Source organism: Lonchura striata, chromosome 5 (assembly GCF_046129695.1).
Source record: "Lonchura striata isolate bLonStr1 chromosome 5, bLonStr1.mat, whole genome shotgun sequence".
Lineage (NCBI taxonomy): Eukaryota > Metazoa > Chordata > Aves > Passeriformes > Estrildidae > Lonchura > Lonchura striata.
In genome coordinates this window covers 8,451,351-8,467,216 of record NC_134607.1, presented here as the reverse complement: position 1 = coordinate 8,467,216, position 15,866 = coordinate 8,451,351, and the positions used below count along the sequence as shown (strand labels likewise).

Here is a 15,866-nt window from a genome sequence, read left to right as displayed (position 1 = left end):
TTAAATACTACAGGAGAGGTGTAGTGGAGGATGGAGAATGTGTGCTGGATCTAAAGCCTGAGCAGCTCAGACAAGTCCATGTTGTCCTCCTGGCAAGAGGATTTTGAGGAAGTTGCTCTCATGGCTCTGCCCAGCAGCAGACAGACACACTGGGCTCATTAGCTTGATCACAGAAGAAGCTGAATAGGATAAAACCAGATTGTTTTAACTTTTCTCAAGTCTGGTAATTTACAAAAAATCTGGGAATCAAAATGGATGTGCTTTCCATCTGAAATTAATTCATTGTGGTGAAAAGACAGAGTTACGAATGTCAGTCTCTTCTCTGAGTAACAAGCAGTAGGACAAGCAGAAGGGGACTCAAATTGTGCCAGGGATGGTTTAGATTGGCTATTAGTAAAAATTTCTTCACTGAAAGTGTTGTCAAGCATTGGAACAGGCTGTCCAGGGAAGCATCTGAGTTACCAGTCCTTGAAAGCATTTATGAGACCTGTAGATGTAGTGCTTAAGGACAAGGTTTAGAGGTGGAGTTTTCAATGAATTAATGGTTGGACTCAGTGATCTTAGAGGTATTTTCCAATCTAAATGATTATGATTCAAATGCAAGCCATGGGTTATCTATTTTACACAGAAACAAAAGACCTGGAGGAGGAAAATTCTTTGCTGATTTTGCATGCCACTCTAGCACGATATATATTTTCCAAAAAATCAACTTGAAAAAATCAGCAAACGTACGATGTGTGTAACTGAACTTCTAAACTGTTAATTGCTTACTGTACATACACCTTACCTTGAAAATATGTTTTAAATGGTCTTCATCAAAATTTATTTGCATTTTTTCAAGCAGCCTCATGCAACCCTCAAAATCAATATTCCCAGTTTTGAAATCATTCTGAATGATATTCCAAAACCACGTATGAGACATGAGGTTAAGGAAGAATTTGGCCCACGAAATTGCCCATTAATGGGGGGGTGAGGGGGAGAAGTTTAATTTTGTTAAATCTAAGAAGATTGTGCTTTCCTTTTCTCATACTCTAGAACATCCTTGTCTTTTGACCTCTGAAATTGCAGCAGGCCCTGAGGTGTGCGGGAAGAGATTTCTGCTCTGTCCTCAGAGACTCGGAAGGCAGTGGCCAGAGGGGCTGAAGGGAGGGTGTGAAGGAGATCTGGGGGTGCTCAGGGTGCAGAAAGGGGTGCAGTGAGAGGAGGGAAATGTGGGGAGGCCCAGGGGACTCAGCAGAGGCAGGGAACGGTGGGAAGTGCTGAGAAACACCAAGGAATTAATGCCCCCAGCACTGTGACCCCCCAAACATTATCAACAAGCCCTGGCTGACGGGACTGGCTGCCCCAGGCCATCCCTGTCACCCTCCTGTGTGCCCAGGCCTGAGGGAAAGGGACGTGTCCGGGGGTCCCAATGGCAGCTGTCACAGGGAAGGGAGAGGAGGAGGAGAAGGCAGCAGAGGGAAAGGATATCTGTTCTCATCCATGGCAGCTGTGCTCCAGCCCCCTCACTGCAGTGGCATTGCCAGCCCCTTGCTCGGGCTCACAGCCCTCATGCCCCTGTGCGCTGCTCGGGCGGCGCGGAACATTCGTCCCCATCCTTCCAGTGTTGCTGTGGTGCCGCTCTGGTGATGTCACAAACCACCAGCACAGGCTCCTTCCTGCCACCATCATGTGCCTTGTCCTTCCTTCCAGCATAAAATGTCTCCCACACCCTGCCCTCATCCACCCTCAGGATGTCCCACACCCCGGCACGTGCCGAGGCGGGAGCCACATCACGCCGAGTTGGACAGCTGCAGCCACCTGGGCCAGTGTCCTCCTGAGGATTTTGGCCAGCTTGTCCGAAGCCTCTCTGCTCTGCTGAGAGGTGACAAGCTGGTGAGGCAGGAGGTCACCACAGCATCTTCCCCCAAAAAGCAGCATCACTGCGCTACCGAGCCGCTGCAGCAGCTTGGGGCGATTCCCTCCTTTGGGCCTTGGGAGCCAGCCGGCCCCACGGCACGGGGTGATGGTGGATGCTGGGGAACGGCGACAGGCCACCCCAGAGGGCTGAGATGCCACCCTAAATGGCTGTGAGGCCACCCCAAAGGGCTGGAAAGCCACTCCAAATGGCTGTGAGGACACCCCACAGGGCTAGGAGGCCGCCCGAGCTCCCACTTCACTGCAGGGAACTGTTGTATCCTGAAAACCAGCACAGGCAAGAGCAGCTGTCCATGTCCTGCTTTGAGGCACACCAGAATCAGCCTTCCAATCATTGGGACAACCTTTGGAAATCAGGCTGGACTTTCACCCTGACTCAATTTCCCATTTCCCACTCATTTTACAGGGATTCTTCTCCAGGCAAACTGCTTCAAAGTTGCCAGCTTCCAAGTAGCTGTCAGCAAGGCTGAGTGAGACTCTCAATGTGACAGACCAAAGGCAGTTTGCCACGGGTTTTATGAAACTTGTGAAAGCTGTGGACACCAAGGTTTGTGTCGACATTCTGGAAAACATTCAGGTTTTGTCAGAGGATATATGGGGGGGAAATCTGTCAAGGAATTCCCTGTTACTCATGATTTTATGAACTGGAATAAACTATGGAATGATCAGCATCTGAACACCAAGGTCTCCAGTGGTAAAGTGCCTCAATGCTTACTGAGATACTATCTTTGATATGATGACTTAAATAAAAAACAGGGACAAAAGACAAAATGGAGTTGTTTAATTGATTTATTTCTGCATCACTCAGGAGAGTAAAGAGACTTCCATCAGTCAATCAACATTTCAAAAATAATTCAAGTCTGCAGTGACTGGAAATAATCTGGGGCTTTTTTGGTTTTTTTTTTTTCCACTTTCTTCATGTATTTTTCAAGTACTTTACCAGTAATGGTCAAAATGTCAAAGGCAGCACAGTGCTACAGGTGAGATAGTAAGCAAATTCTTACTTTCCTTTTTATGTTTAACCAGGATTATATTCACTTATGTAGCATCACACCAAATGAAACTTTGATTTTAAGGAAGTTGGTAAGGTAGATTGGCAAGGATTGGCACATAATATCTAGATTTCTTTCATTGCTACAGAACACCTGTAAATTCAGCCTTCAGGCTTTGCTTGTGCATTTATCTCTGAATCCCTTATACAGGCACATGAACAAAAGAAAGATCAGGACACTGGAGGAATAAATTTCTTATAGATAGTGCAGAAGATATTTCAGGACTGACCAGGGATGTAGGCTGGGTGTTGCAGCATTAAAGAATAAAGTAATGCAACTCCCTTCTCCCAGTATTTATTACAAAGGCCAATGAAACGCATGTGATTTTGGTTTACTTTCAAACTGTGATAGTGATTATTTCCTAACATTTATCACAAATTATTACAAATGCCTACCATCTTTGCAGTTTTCTGTAAACATAACTTTTAATTAGAGTTTCAACAGAAACAAAGTTTAATTTCAAACACTACTATAAACACTACACTTAGGGAAAAAAAGTGTGAACATGTAAGCATTATTCTGACAAATATTCAATGTTTTTAAGATAAGCATAAGATTTTGCTGCTGTTCATCACAGCTGGTGGGAATTGCAGTGCTACATGTCTTGAAGATGCCCTTTTGTAAATACTCACATGTGGCTTTAGAGATTCACTGCTGACTGGCCATGATTGCTTTCATTGTCTTGGTTTCAAAATGTCATCAAGAACTACACATTGTTATGGTTTTGAGAAGAAAAAATATTGTGCAAAAATTAGCATCTTCAGGTCACTCTTTTGAAGGAAAATGAAGATTTTGCATACTTACTGCCCTCTGATTTGGGAGGTTCCTTTCTCTATGTATCTGGATATGATAATTGATTTCCAAGAGAAATAAATGCAGTGAACAAGGAAAAAGGTGGAGCATAGAGAGCATTTTCTGTGCTCCCTTAGTTCTTCAGAGAGAGCTGCATTACCTATGGGTCATTTTCTTTTCACCCCACAGCTGCTGCTGAGATCCAATCCTTTAGTGCCTGTGTTGCTGCTGGACACCATTCAGTGAGCAAGCAGCTGTCTTTACATGGAATTTGGTTGAAAATTGTTTATTTCTTTATTGAAAATAAAAGTAATTTTAATAAAAATGTTATACAACCTAGGGCTGCTATAATGAAGATGGCCAGTTGGGAGTGTAGTTTATATCTGCAGTACCAAAAAATAGAAGAAATTTTGGGCATAGATTTAAGTGCTAACAGACACAGATACAACACTAGAAATTCTGGATTGGAAAAAATCACTTTTTTCACAAATATTGAACATGAAAAAAGAATAGGGAATAATAAAGAACAATGAAAAATACTAAACACTTAAATGACTTTCAGCTTCAATATTTATTCCACTAGATCAATCCCTTATGAGATGCAAATATATGGCATTTTGCAATACACTTTTTGGTTCTGTTGAATTAAATTCTCTCTGCTTTAAAATGCTGTTTCTATATGGCAAATCTGTAGCAAGGAGTGCAATAAGAAAAAGCATTTAATATTGCAGTATCAGTCAATCAGTCTACCTTTATGAACTTCTCATTTTCTTTCAATTTCCTTTCTCTGTAAAAGAGGGAATCCGTGAAATGAGAATCTGCAACAAAAGTTGCTCAGAAGGATGGAATTTCAGCAAAATAAATGTTCTGATCTGACTGAAAATGCTCACTCATTTTTTGCAAGGATATGAAATTAATCTAGAAAAGGTAATTACAAAATAGGCTTTGTCAATTTTCCCTCTACATTCTTCAGGATGGGCTTGGATCTTTTTTTTTTTTTAATTTCTTTTGGAAAGTGGAAACTTGGGGAAGAATAAACATTATGAGAAGAAGCTGAAGGTGTACACCCCCATGGAAAACTTCAGGGAACTTTTATTTATATACTTTTGTGGCTCTGAATGTCTTTGAGACTCAGTTGCAACTGCTTGGTTTTTGTCTATAAATGATTTTTTGCTGTTGCACAGGGAATACATGCCAACTTTTATTATCTTTATTCCTAAAATAGCCTCCTTTTCTCTCTAGTGCTTTGAAAACCATTCACGTTCTTATAGCTCCTTGTGAAACCCTCTTTTTTTTTTTCCAGTTCCCTATATTTTAACAAAAGAAATGAAGGATTGGCACATATAATATATGCATATTTATATCTACAACAAAAACAAAAATTCAAGTTGTCCAGCTTTATCAAGCAGAAGTTTTCCACTGCAGTCAGGAGCACAGCACATCTGGAACTGAAGCTCTGTCTTTTTTACAATCATAATAATCTGCTGGTAAAGACTTGCTTTGTGCCTTCAAAAGTACATTTTCATCAGGTATCTTTTGGTTCTTCTTATCTTGGGTTGTTCCTGAGCAGCCATGGTTCTTTGTCCCAAGGAGAAGATCACCTGGTCCATAAGTTCATAACAGCTTTACACAGAGATGTAATTTTCTTTCAAAATAAAACAGGAATTTTGTTAAATTTCTGCTCCTCCATTTTCAGGCTTGAAGACTCATAGGAATCACCTGGTTGGTACAAATGTACCTGAGCCAAATTGGCTCAATTTTTTTATTTCTGATTATAATTTTGAATCTGTCATTAATTGTTGCTGTAAAGAAAGTTGTCATATGTTATTATGCCAGTAACATTAGAGTTTAGCTTGGACTTCATTGCCAGCTTAGAGCTGCATTAAAGTGAGAAGATCCTTAGTATTTGGACTTAATATTTAATGTTCACATTATAAAGTTTGTTTCTTGTTTTGCTAGTACTACAGCAGGTGGAAAACCTATCAAAATGAAAACAGTGAAACAAGTGTAATGATTTCATATTCAAATATATGTGTGGAATTAAAAGCTAATTTATTTTTTGTTTCAGAATAGATAGATAAATCTGTAACAGACAATAAAGACTCCATTTATCTGTTGGCAGAAAGCAAAGTCTATCAGTATTTCTAGTCATTGGAAGAAATTCATGTTTTCCTCTTTACATTTTCCAAAATTTTTTTCATTGTTTCCATTTGCGGAATGGAAATGACAATTTTTATAAAACAAAACACCTTGCTTGTATGTCTTCCAGCTTGCAGTTTGTCCTAAAATCTCCACTATATGTCTTCCTCCACATTCCTTTCCAAATTCTGGGAATGAAAAGAAAATATGTTTTTAAAACAGAGAAAATAAAAATTAAGGAAATACAAAGAACCTTCTGTCAAGTGTCTCTCTCTCACTGAGCTCAAACAATCAACACATTAATGTTGCAGCTGTAGTAAGACTAAATTCAAGGATGATTTTCCCTTCTACAGTAGGAATGGTTTAAAATTTTCAATAAATCTGAAAAAGCAGATTTAGTACATGCCAAGTGCAAGATATTTTCTAAGTCTGTATGTCAGTATGGCTTTCCTGCCCAAACAGTGGATTTTACAGTCCTTTTTAATGAAAGCTTCAGAGTTATAAAAAATGTGGTATGGTTTCAAAAAGTCACTGTTTCAAAAAATATCTATTTTGAGCAATTCAAAGCATAGTATCCTGGGATTCTCCAAAGTTACGAGACATATTTGTTATAGAAAGGCTTTGGAATTGTTGCCATACAAAATTGAGGGAATAAGAGACAATAATAATAGTAGTAGTAGTAGTAGCAGTAGTAATAATAATAATAATAATAATAATAATAATAATAATGCCACCATAAAAAACTGAAGTAATAAGATATGTTAATAATTATGATTATGATAATAATAATAATAATAATATTTTAAACAAATTACCCATGCTATATTAGATCATTAATGTAATCATTTATCCTTGAATGGAAAAAGGAACTAATACGCATCCTTAAATAAATACCCAGAAAATATCCTGAAATTTTTTTTCAGCATCCTGGGATCCTAATAAAGTCTGCTGATAGTGACAGAGATTGCAGATGAGACCTGTCTAGGGGCTGTCCCTCTGTAATGTCCCCAGAAGTGCAGATGAGACACATTCTCAGAGGAATGGAAGGCCAGTGTTTAGGTTAGATTAGAGACAACAAAGGCTGGCTCTTAAAAACTGAGATAGGGATTAATATAATTATATGGGACATGTGTGCAGTGCAGCCATGATCCCAAATGATCCCAAATGAAATTCTCTGATAGCTGATGCAAGTTTCTTTCACAAATGAAAAAGCATTAACAAACAAGGAATTTTCTATCCTGGTTCAAATTTAGAATTGCAAACCTACATCCTCAAGCATGCTGCTGTGCTCTCATGTACAACAGCTTTTTTTTCTGCAAAGATTCAAGATCTACCTACACAGATCTCAGATGAGTGCACCAGCCCCTGGCAAGCCTGCAGCTATTTAGGTGTGCTCATCTTCACTGGCAGAAAGCAAAGGATCAAAAGTCTTTGCTTATTCACTTATTCATTGCTTTTTCTTAAACAGATGTTGTTTATTCTTAAACACAAGAAGTTCAGAAGCCTGAGGAAGACAAAACATAGAGTATAGTGTTGCTCATGTAATTTTACTATTATCTGACTTCTGAGACACAGCCTGCCCACCAAGGACTTAGACTTTACCCCAGATATATAGATCAGGCCATACTAAATCCTACACTAAGATGAAAATATGGGTTTGTGCTCACAGACATTCACGTTCATGGCTGGAGACTGTCACAGTGGCATCAATCCTCCAGTCATTCTACCTGGACACATGGTGATATGGCCATTTCTATGGCTCCTTCTTTGCCCACCTACTCACATTTCTTTATGTGAGTAGGTGGGGAATGTTTAATTTGGGGTTCAGCTGGGACAGGAGGTTGGGACAGCATACTGGGAAGTGTATCCCACTATGGGAATTCTGTGGCTGGAAGAGTCCAAGTTCCTCTAGAAGTTAAGAAAAATAAATGCCCTATAAGCCACTTCTTTTTGGGTGGGGAATTGACAGATAAACCTCCTAGAGATTGGTTTCAGAGAAAAACAAACAAATAAGTAGGTTTCAATAAATGTCTTTGGTTTCAGACAGAAACACTTTTTTTCTGAAACCAGATAAATAAAGGGAAGATGAACAAATTTTTGGTGGTGAGGGGGATGGTTGTAGAGTTTTGGGGTTTTTTTCACCCTACATTGAAGATCCTGTTAACAAGATTTGCTCTGATAAGCTCACCACTAAGAAACCAGCCTCACACAGATGGAAAAGCTCCTTAGGCTTTGTGTTGGATGGAAAAATGAAAAAAATGCCCTGAACAGCTGTGTTGGTCTTTCTGTACCATTGACTCCATTGATCTTGAAGGATCATAGATAACTTCCCTTTAGAACCAGGCATGTTCCAAGTCATCAAGTTTCTTTATGCTCTTTCTTGCTTTATAGCATTCAACAGATGAGAAAAAGTGGGGTTTTGTTTCCAATGCCTACAAGTTCATTAGTAAATATCTTTTACAAATCCCTATGATTATTTTTGAGAAAAAAAGAATTTCCAGTTCACTGAAGATATTAATTTTATTTAAGAACTATATTTCACACAAGACTTCCCATTTTCAGCTTACTTTAATTACATAGTCATTAGAGACAGATATGAGAAGCACAGTTTATTTGAAGTATTTATTATCCATTCTTGTATTGTTAATGAAGCAATGCCTGAAGCACATTTACAGTAAGAAGTCACCTTCTTGTTCATCAGTTTTTCAAGTCCATAAAATAAATGTGATTGCTTCAGGTACTGTATTACATAGATTCAGTACCATTGCTTTCCATATTAATATCTACATGCAAATTTATTCTGTTGTTCTTTCTTCTATAATTAATATTATCTGCTAATATATTCTTGCTCAGACCAGTTCCTTTAGTAATTATCATCCAATGCTGTATGTATTCACTGAGCAGATATATTTATTCTTTCTCTTTCCATCAAAAGGTCATTTTAAAGACACATCAACAACATGCTTTCTATGATCTGTAAGCCCTGCAAGAACCAAGCTGTTGTCTCAGCCCTTGAGCTGTAGTTCCATATGCCTAAATTTATTACAAAATATGGATTTATCTGAAGCCAATGAAAAGCATAATTAACATTTTGGTATTTGATGTGCAATAATTTATTTTCTGTTACCGAAGTTACATAGGCTGCCAAATGTGTGATACAGATTATGGGACAAACTGTGCTTAAAATTTAGGTTCTTTCAAAACAACCTGTTATTTCCCATGAAGCATTCATGGGGAGAAAGAGAAGATTAAAAGGCATTGGCTCTATGTTGCCTTCAGCTCTTTTCTGGCTCCTCTGTTTAAGTCCCAGTTCAACAAAGTGATTAAATGTCTGATTAATTATAATCATGTTACTATTTCCACTGGGAGGAGTAGTATGATATAGCTACCATGATGCTACAGTTGGTTGAATTTGATCATGCAAAATGAAGGACCTGATAAAGCAGGTACAGACAACAACAGAAATGTTCTTTTCTTTTAACTGTGACCTTTAGACCTGCCTGAAGAAATTTTCTACAGACCATTTTCCAGTCCTTTTCTCAAATCTATTTATAACTTAATTTACATGATTCTGCTGCAATTTTTTTTTGTCTTAAGTATAATATATGTTGATTCATTTTCTTTAAATTAATACTACTAGATCCAGAAGTGTTGTCAAAAGTCAAGAAGCTTCAGTAAATTAAATGCTAAGCATTTATTCTTGCTCTGGACAAAAACCCAACAGTCAAGTGAAGTACCTTGTCCATTTAAGCTCTGAACAAGAATGTTCAATGTCTTCTGAATTTGAGCAGGTTCAGCTGTGTGGTTCAACTCATTTTTCCACTGGAGTTCCCTTACAGCTGTAAGAAAATTCTCAGAATGAGCAATTTGTGGGCATAAAATGAGCAAGTTTCGTATCATTCCTGACATAGCTTGAAGGTAGCTGGAGAACTGTGTTCTGGTCACTTCTTTTGAACCAGAAAGATATAAAAACTATATTTAAAAAACTTTCCATACTGCTTTTATGGATCCAGTAGAGTGAAATTCTGTTTAATTTCTGTGAAGTGATTGACCATTGTGTAGTGGGAAAGTAAATACATGAAGCTCACAGTGCTTCATTAGAAATTAGGTGCAAAAAAACCTTGGATTTTTGCTTGCCATAAATCATTAGTTTAGAATTTGAGGTTGTCCAGTACTTCTTTTTAAAGGCAAGATTTATTATAAGAATTTTCTATATAAAGGGAATTTCTGTCAATTTTCTGAACACATGGGACCAGACTAGAAGAGGTGAAAGCATTTGCAAATTTATCCTTGAAGCAGAGTAGGTAATTCCAATGTCTAATTCCTATTGATATTGGCACAATATTTTTATAAGCAAAAAGTTGAAGCAGAAATGAAAAGAACTCAATACATTTATCATTAAATTCTGCAGTCAAAAGTGACTTTGATGCTTCTGTTCCTGTTTCATTAAGCTCCTCATAGGCAGCATAATCCTGATAATTTCAATTCCCTAGAAGAATATTCTCTATTTCATTTGCTTCTAAAAGACCAAATTATTAACCATGTCATATTGTAAAATTGCCATCTAAAGACTTCATGATGTGCTAAGTGGAAAGGAAATTGCCAGGGGCTGTAAGCTCTGGGTCAAAGGACAGTTGTTTGTAGCTCATTAGTATGATGTGGTGAAATCTGAAATTATATTAAATGTTTGTTTAAGATGTAATTAGTGAAGAATTTATGCATTTTCAAGTATTCCATGCAGATCTGTAGTCTCATATCAACAGTGGTAGAAGTGCTTTCTTGGGTGCATTATTTGCCTCAGACAGAAGCAGGAAAACAATTCAAAAGCCAAAATATATTGCTCAGCATGTTTGGTATTTTTTTTTCCTTTTTGCTATTTCTGTCTTTACTCAGCTGTGCAACCCTGACTGCCAATAAATGATTTTACAGGAGAGCTCAATTCAGTTTGTCCTGCTCCCATTCTGCCTTTTGATGCCTGAAGAAAAGTCAAATACAGTCTGAATTACTCTCATGACTTTGGGCCACATAGGCCAGTAGTCAGCTTCCATGCTGCTGTGGCACTGAGCAGCTCAGAGGCTTTTCTCAGGTGCACAGGCTAAAGGCTGGATGACCTCTTTGCTCAGCGTGGTAAGAAAGAGAATAAAGTCTTCACACTTGTTTTGATGTCAGGGAATGTGGCATGAAATGGGAGATTGCACTTTCCCCTTGGGAAGTTGGATTTAATGCCCATCTCTCCCCAGACACATGTCACTTGAGCTACAAGTTCAATTTAGGGCTTCACCCACCGACTGAGCTCTGAGCAAACCCCTCCTTCCTCCCTTTCAAGGAAACTCTGGGTGCACGCCTTCACACCTAGCAGAACTCTGATGTTTCAGGTGCAAAGGATTAAGATCCTGTTTTCCACCCACACCAAAAGGAAAGAGAGCTCGGCAAGTAGCCTGGTGAATGTGAGTACCCACATCAGAAAATAAAAGAATTGGAAAGAGGCAGAAAAAAATCTAAGCGTGCTGGTGGTGAGAGGGGGAAATAATACTTGTTCTTGGAGTACACTAGTTTCTGACCTGTTCCTGCAAAAAGGACAGAGAATGCAATAAAGGTAGGGCTGATATATTTCTATCAGACTGTTGAAATAAGGATTTTGGATAGCCAAGTGTGAATCTCCATTTGTTTGGTATAAAAGCCTTCTAAAACCTTTGCACAATTGATCTTGGTACTGGGATATCCAAACCCTGATCAGCCTTGTTCTTGAACCAGATTCATTCCTGCTCTGCCTGAAGAGCTAAAACTCAGGCTAATGATATTCTATGAACTGTGGAGCTACTGCAGCTCAGCTGATTTTGGAATTCATGCTGGATCTCTGAGAGAATCCCCAGCTGTGCTGCACAGTATAAATTAGGTTGTTACCTCCAGGGTCACTGCAAACGTGTTGTGGCCATGAAATGCCATATAAAGGACAGGACTAACATTGCAAACATATTTTATGGGAAGAAAAAAGCCTATATATATTTAAAATATAAATTTAATGGGTGTGTATGTATATATAGATATTATAAAACATATGTGTGTGCACATATATACACTTTGGGATGAAACAGAGCCAATAAAATTAGGAGAGCTGAAAATCATAAAAGGGCTAAGCTCTAATTCCCATACAGTATGCAAGTTGCAGTCACTTATTCAACGTTTAATGCTGTATCATTGAAGACTCTCTCTAAGGAGATTCCAGGTAATCCTCACAAGAAACAAGGTTGTAGTGAAAGTCATATTTGAGGAATTATTGAAAAATAAATATATCTAAGCAAGATGAACCTCAGTGCTATGCCACATATTTCAGGATAATAAAAGTTTTCCTTTGAAAGAGAATAATATAATAAGTGGTTGACGGCTAAACTTTTTCCCTGGTTGCCAAATAGATTTACAAATATGCAGTTTAAAATAGTGACTGTATCTAATATAATTGTAGAACATTGAAGCTTCACATGCAGCATTTCTTGGTATCTGCATACTTTTTAAAAAATAGCAAATACCATGTTTTTCAGTATAACAGCCTTGGAAAATGCTATCTGATCACTTAAAAAATTGGATGCAAAACAACTTTGATTACAGATTAGTGTAAATATCTCTACAAGTGGAGTTACTACATATAAACTTACTATTGGTCAAGATAAAAATCTATCCCACATTAAATCTATTCTGCTCTCATTCTTAATCTGTTTGTACAAAGACAGTATTTATACACATCAGGATAGCTTTAAAAATAATATTTGATTTAAATATTCTTATTTATATTAAAGGATATTTAAATGCCTCAATTGTGTCAAATCAAGTGAAATATCACTGAGAGTGAATATCTGTTGCTAAAAGCTTTCAGACTGAGTAAAGGCTTGTGCATTAAATGAGTTTTGTAGCTATGACAATGGCCATATAGAAACCTAGACAAATGGTATATTAATATTTATTAAAGATATGTTTATCCTGCATAAAATAGTATTGCATATTGTTAAACAATTCCTGATAAGAAACTGCACTTACACCACTACAGTAGTCTGTATCCATGCTATGGGAAGCCACATCCTAAAGAATTCCTGCAACAATACAGAAACATCTGCAATTAAATACACAGAACAGCCAACACAATTTGGCCTCTTAAGCAAGGACAAAGAGCACGAGAAGAATCAGTTTCCACCTGTGAGGGGAATAAAATTTTTCCAAGTCATAATTCAGGTGGGAGAGGACTGAAGCCTGCCCAGATGAGGTGGAGTTAATAGTGGAGCACTTAATGGTCACAGTGCTACAGGCACAGTCCCACAAGTGATGGACAGACAGGTCTTCAGGCAGTCCATCAATACTGAGCTGATTGTTTCCAGCTTTAGGAAGAATCTCCCTTGAAATTACATCTACATGACACTGAGCAGGCAGAAAATCTCTCCTTTGTTTTTAGTGCTCCTTTGATAGCAAGCTGCACAGCCTAGAGAAGCAGGAATTAAGTGAATTACAATGCACAGGAGTAAAAAGATTGTGAAGGATAAAAGAAGGATGACTAGGGAGCAGAAGTTAAAAAAAGGGAACATGGAAATGGACAGGAGGAAAATGGATTTTTGTAGCAGGAGACTTGCCCATAGCTCCTGAATAGTACTCTACATTTTGCTATGGTTCAGCTTTGAATTTATTCTGCTGCTTCCATATAATTCTGAAATTCAGTTCATAATAACCTCCTATTCACTCTAACCTCCTATCTTGTGGATATCTCCATATGTCAATACTATCTCCATATGTCAATTTGCTGTGACATTTTCCTTGGTTTATCAAAGTGACAGACATTGCACTCTGCCTCTAAATGATCCACTTATATGCATAAAGAAGTATTGATATTCAATGTTTTAGAATTCTTATTTTGATCCATTTGCTCTTTAAAAATTGTGTCTAAATGTTCTATAAAATGACAAATAGGTCAAAAGAAAAGCAGTGAGATGTTTACCTTGGTGAATTTCTACTTGCTGATACACTCTAACTGCTCAATCACATATTAGTTATTTTCTGCTTGCTTGGCTGGCCTGTTGGTTAGCTTGGTTTGAACAAATGTTCTCTTCCTTCTTTACCTTGTTTCATTCCCTTTGATAAATTTGGGATACAGTTTACACTTTCTCTTCTTTTTGACATGTTAAGAAAAAGACAAAATAAATTCATTTTGAGGTGGGCCATTTTTAAAATAGACTAAAGAGAATGCTATTGCTGTACAGCAAAACAGAAAAGCACAACTTAGCATTCCTGACTTCATCAGCAGGCTATTCACCCCAATTCACTATATTTGACTGTTCGTGTTACATTTTTGTGTACTTTAATGGCCACTGCAAATTTTCATTTCTGCCATCAATTAAATGGAATACTGTGGATGGAAAAGAAATGCAGTAAAAGCACTAGACTTTCAGCAGCACACACTCTCAGCTTTTAAGCTACTTGATGTTAGTTTCCATTCTCAAGAAGATGGAATATGTTTCAGGAAATTGATTTTATTCTCATTTAAGCCAAAGGACCTTGCTATTGCTGCATATCCTGCTCCTCCTTCAAAAAGATTTTTTACAAAAGACGCAGAAATTCTGATGAGTTTCCCTGAAAATCTCAATTCCTTGGAGGTAAATTCTGTAGTGCATAACCTCATTGTTGCACTAGTGTCTTATCACAGAAATCCCTAAATGTTGCTGCAGATCTCCACTGTATTAAGGCACACAGGATTGTGGCCTAACCACACAGAGGAATCTTCTGATTGAAGATTCAGATCTCCTGAATCTTCAGCAGTACTGACTGCTGCTTTGGCTAAACTAGAAAACCTATATTCGCTCTAGAGATTAAAACCTAAAACCTGTAAAGACTGAACCATCTATTTTACACAGTATTAAAAACATACATGAAATTCACAGCTTGTTAGGTCATGTACTAGAGCAGAGAAGCAGTAAGTTAGCTCTTCTCTTTTAAACAGGTGAGCTAAGTAAAACAAATTCTATCATCACTGTGTGCCTTGCTATCCTTCCAAATATATCCATTTAGGGACATGGAGGGAAGGAACTAGAGATGAAGTTTCACCCTTTACACAGAGGAGCAGTGAGGACAAAAATTCACAGAAACACACAATGACCAGGTTGGACAAGACCTTCAAAATCACCAAGTCCAACCCAGCCCCAACACCTCAGCTAAACCCAGGCACCGAGTGCCACATCCAGTCTTTGTTAAACACATCCAGGGATTGTTACTCCAGCATCTCCCTGGACAGATCATTCCAGAACTTTATAATTCTTTCCATAAAAAACTTCTTTCCTAATATCCAACCTGTATTTCCCTTGATGCAGCTTGAGACTTTATCACAAAGGAACTTGAGAAGTTTTCCCAAAGAAAGTTGAGGTGCAGCCACTGGTCCCTGTATGGCTGTGAAACTCAATCTGAGCTGATCAGCAAGCTGGACATGTACATGCTGCTCACCTCTCCTGCTTTGCCAGCTCCTAAAGGGGGAGGAAAATGCATGAACTCTGACCTCACCATTGCTTTCTGCTGCTGTTTCTCTGCCCAGAAAGAAAACAAGGAATAGTGAGTGCTCACAGAACCTGACCATGTGATTTGATAATATACAGGAGGTAGAGCTGAAAAGTCCCCACTCGTGTTTGGGGAAAGACCAGCAGTAATCAAGGCTCAGAATTCTTAAGATAGGAACATATTAAAAGCAATTACTCGAGCCATTGGTTGCCTTCACAAACTGGAAACCTGTGGCCTTTATTTCATCTGCTCATGTGCCATTAAGGATTGCTTCTGTTTGTTCTGGCACACAGAAAGCCACCTTCCCCTAAAATACCAAATAAAACTTCTAAGAGGTTGGCTATCTGGCATGATTAATTCTTATTCTCCTATGGGGCTAGAATATTGCAATTTGGCTTACTTTAGCCTTGTGAACCAGAAAGTACAGGGAGTGGTGAGAAA

General features: G+C 38.2%; 2 protein-coding genes across 2 annotated transcripts in view; one reads left to right on the top strand and one right to left on the bottom strand.

Annotated features, from left to right (window-relative positions):
• The window catches only part of PLCZ1 (phospholipase C zeta 1), a 43,661-nt gene extending 42,739 nt beyond the window's left edge, over positions 1-922 (bottom strand). The window contains exon 1 of the mRNA XM_021535201.3: positions 788-922. Within this exon, the coding sequence (XP_021390876.3) occupies positions 788-922 (135 nt within the window). The remainder of the gene's footprint in view (positions 1-787) is intronic.
• Positions 923-1,698: 776 nt separating this feature from the next.
• Positions 1,699-2,649, top strand: CAPZA3 (capping actin protein of muscle Z-line subunit alpha 3). The gene is given in 6 exon segments (XM_021535186.3): positions 1,699-2,002; positions 2,129-2,197; positions 2,200-2,300; positions 2,302-2,381; positions 2,383-2,531; positions 2,534-2,649. Coding segments are annotated over 6 exon segments (819 nt in total).
• The last annotated feature ends 13,217 nt before the right edge of the window (positions 2,650-15,866 follow it).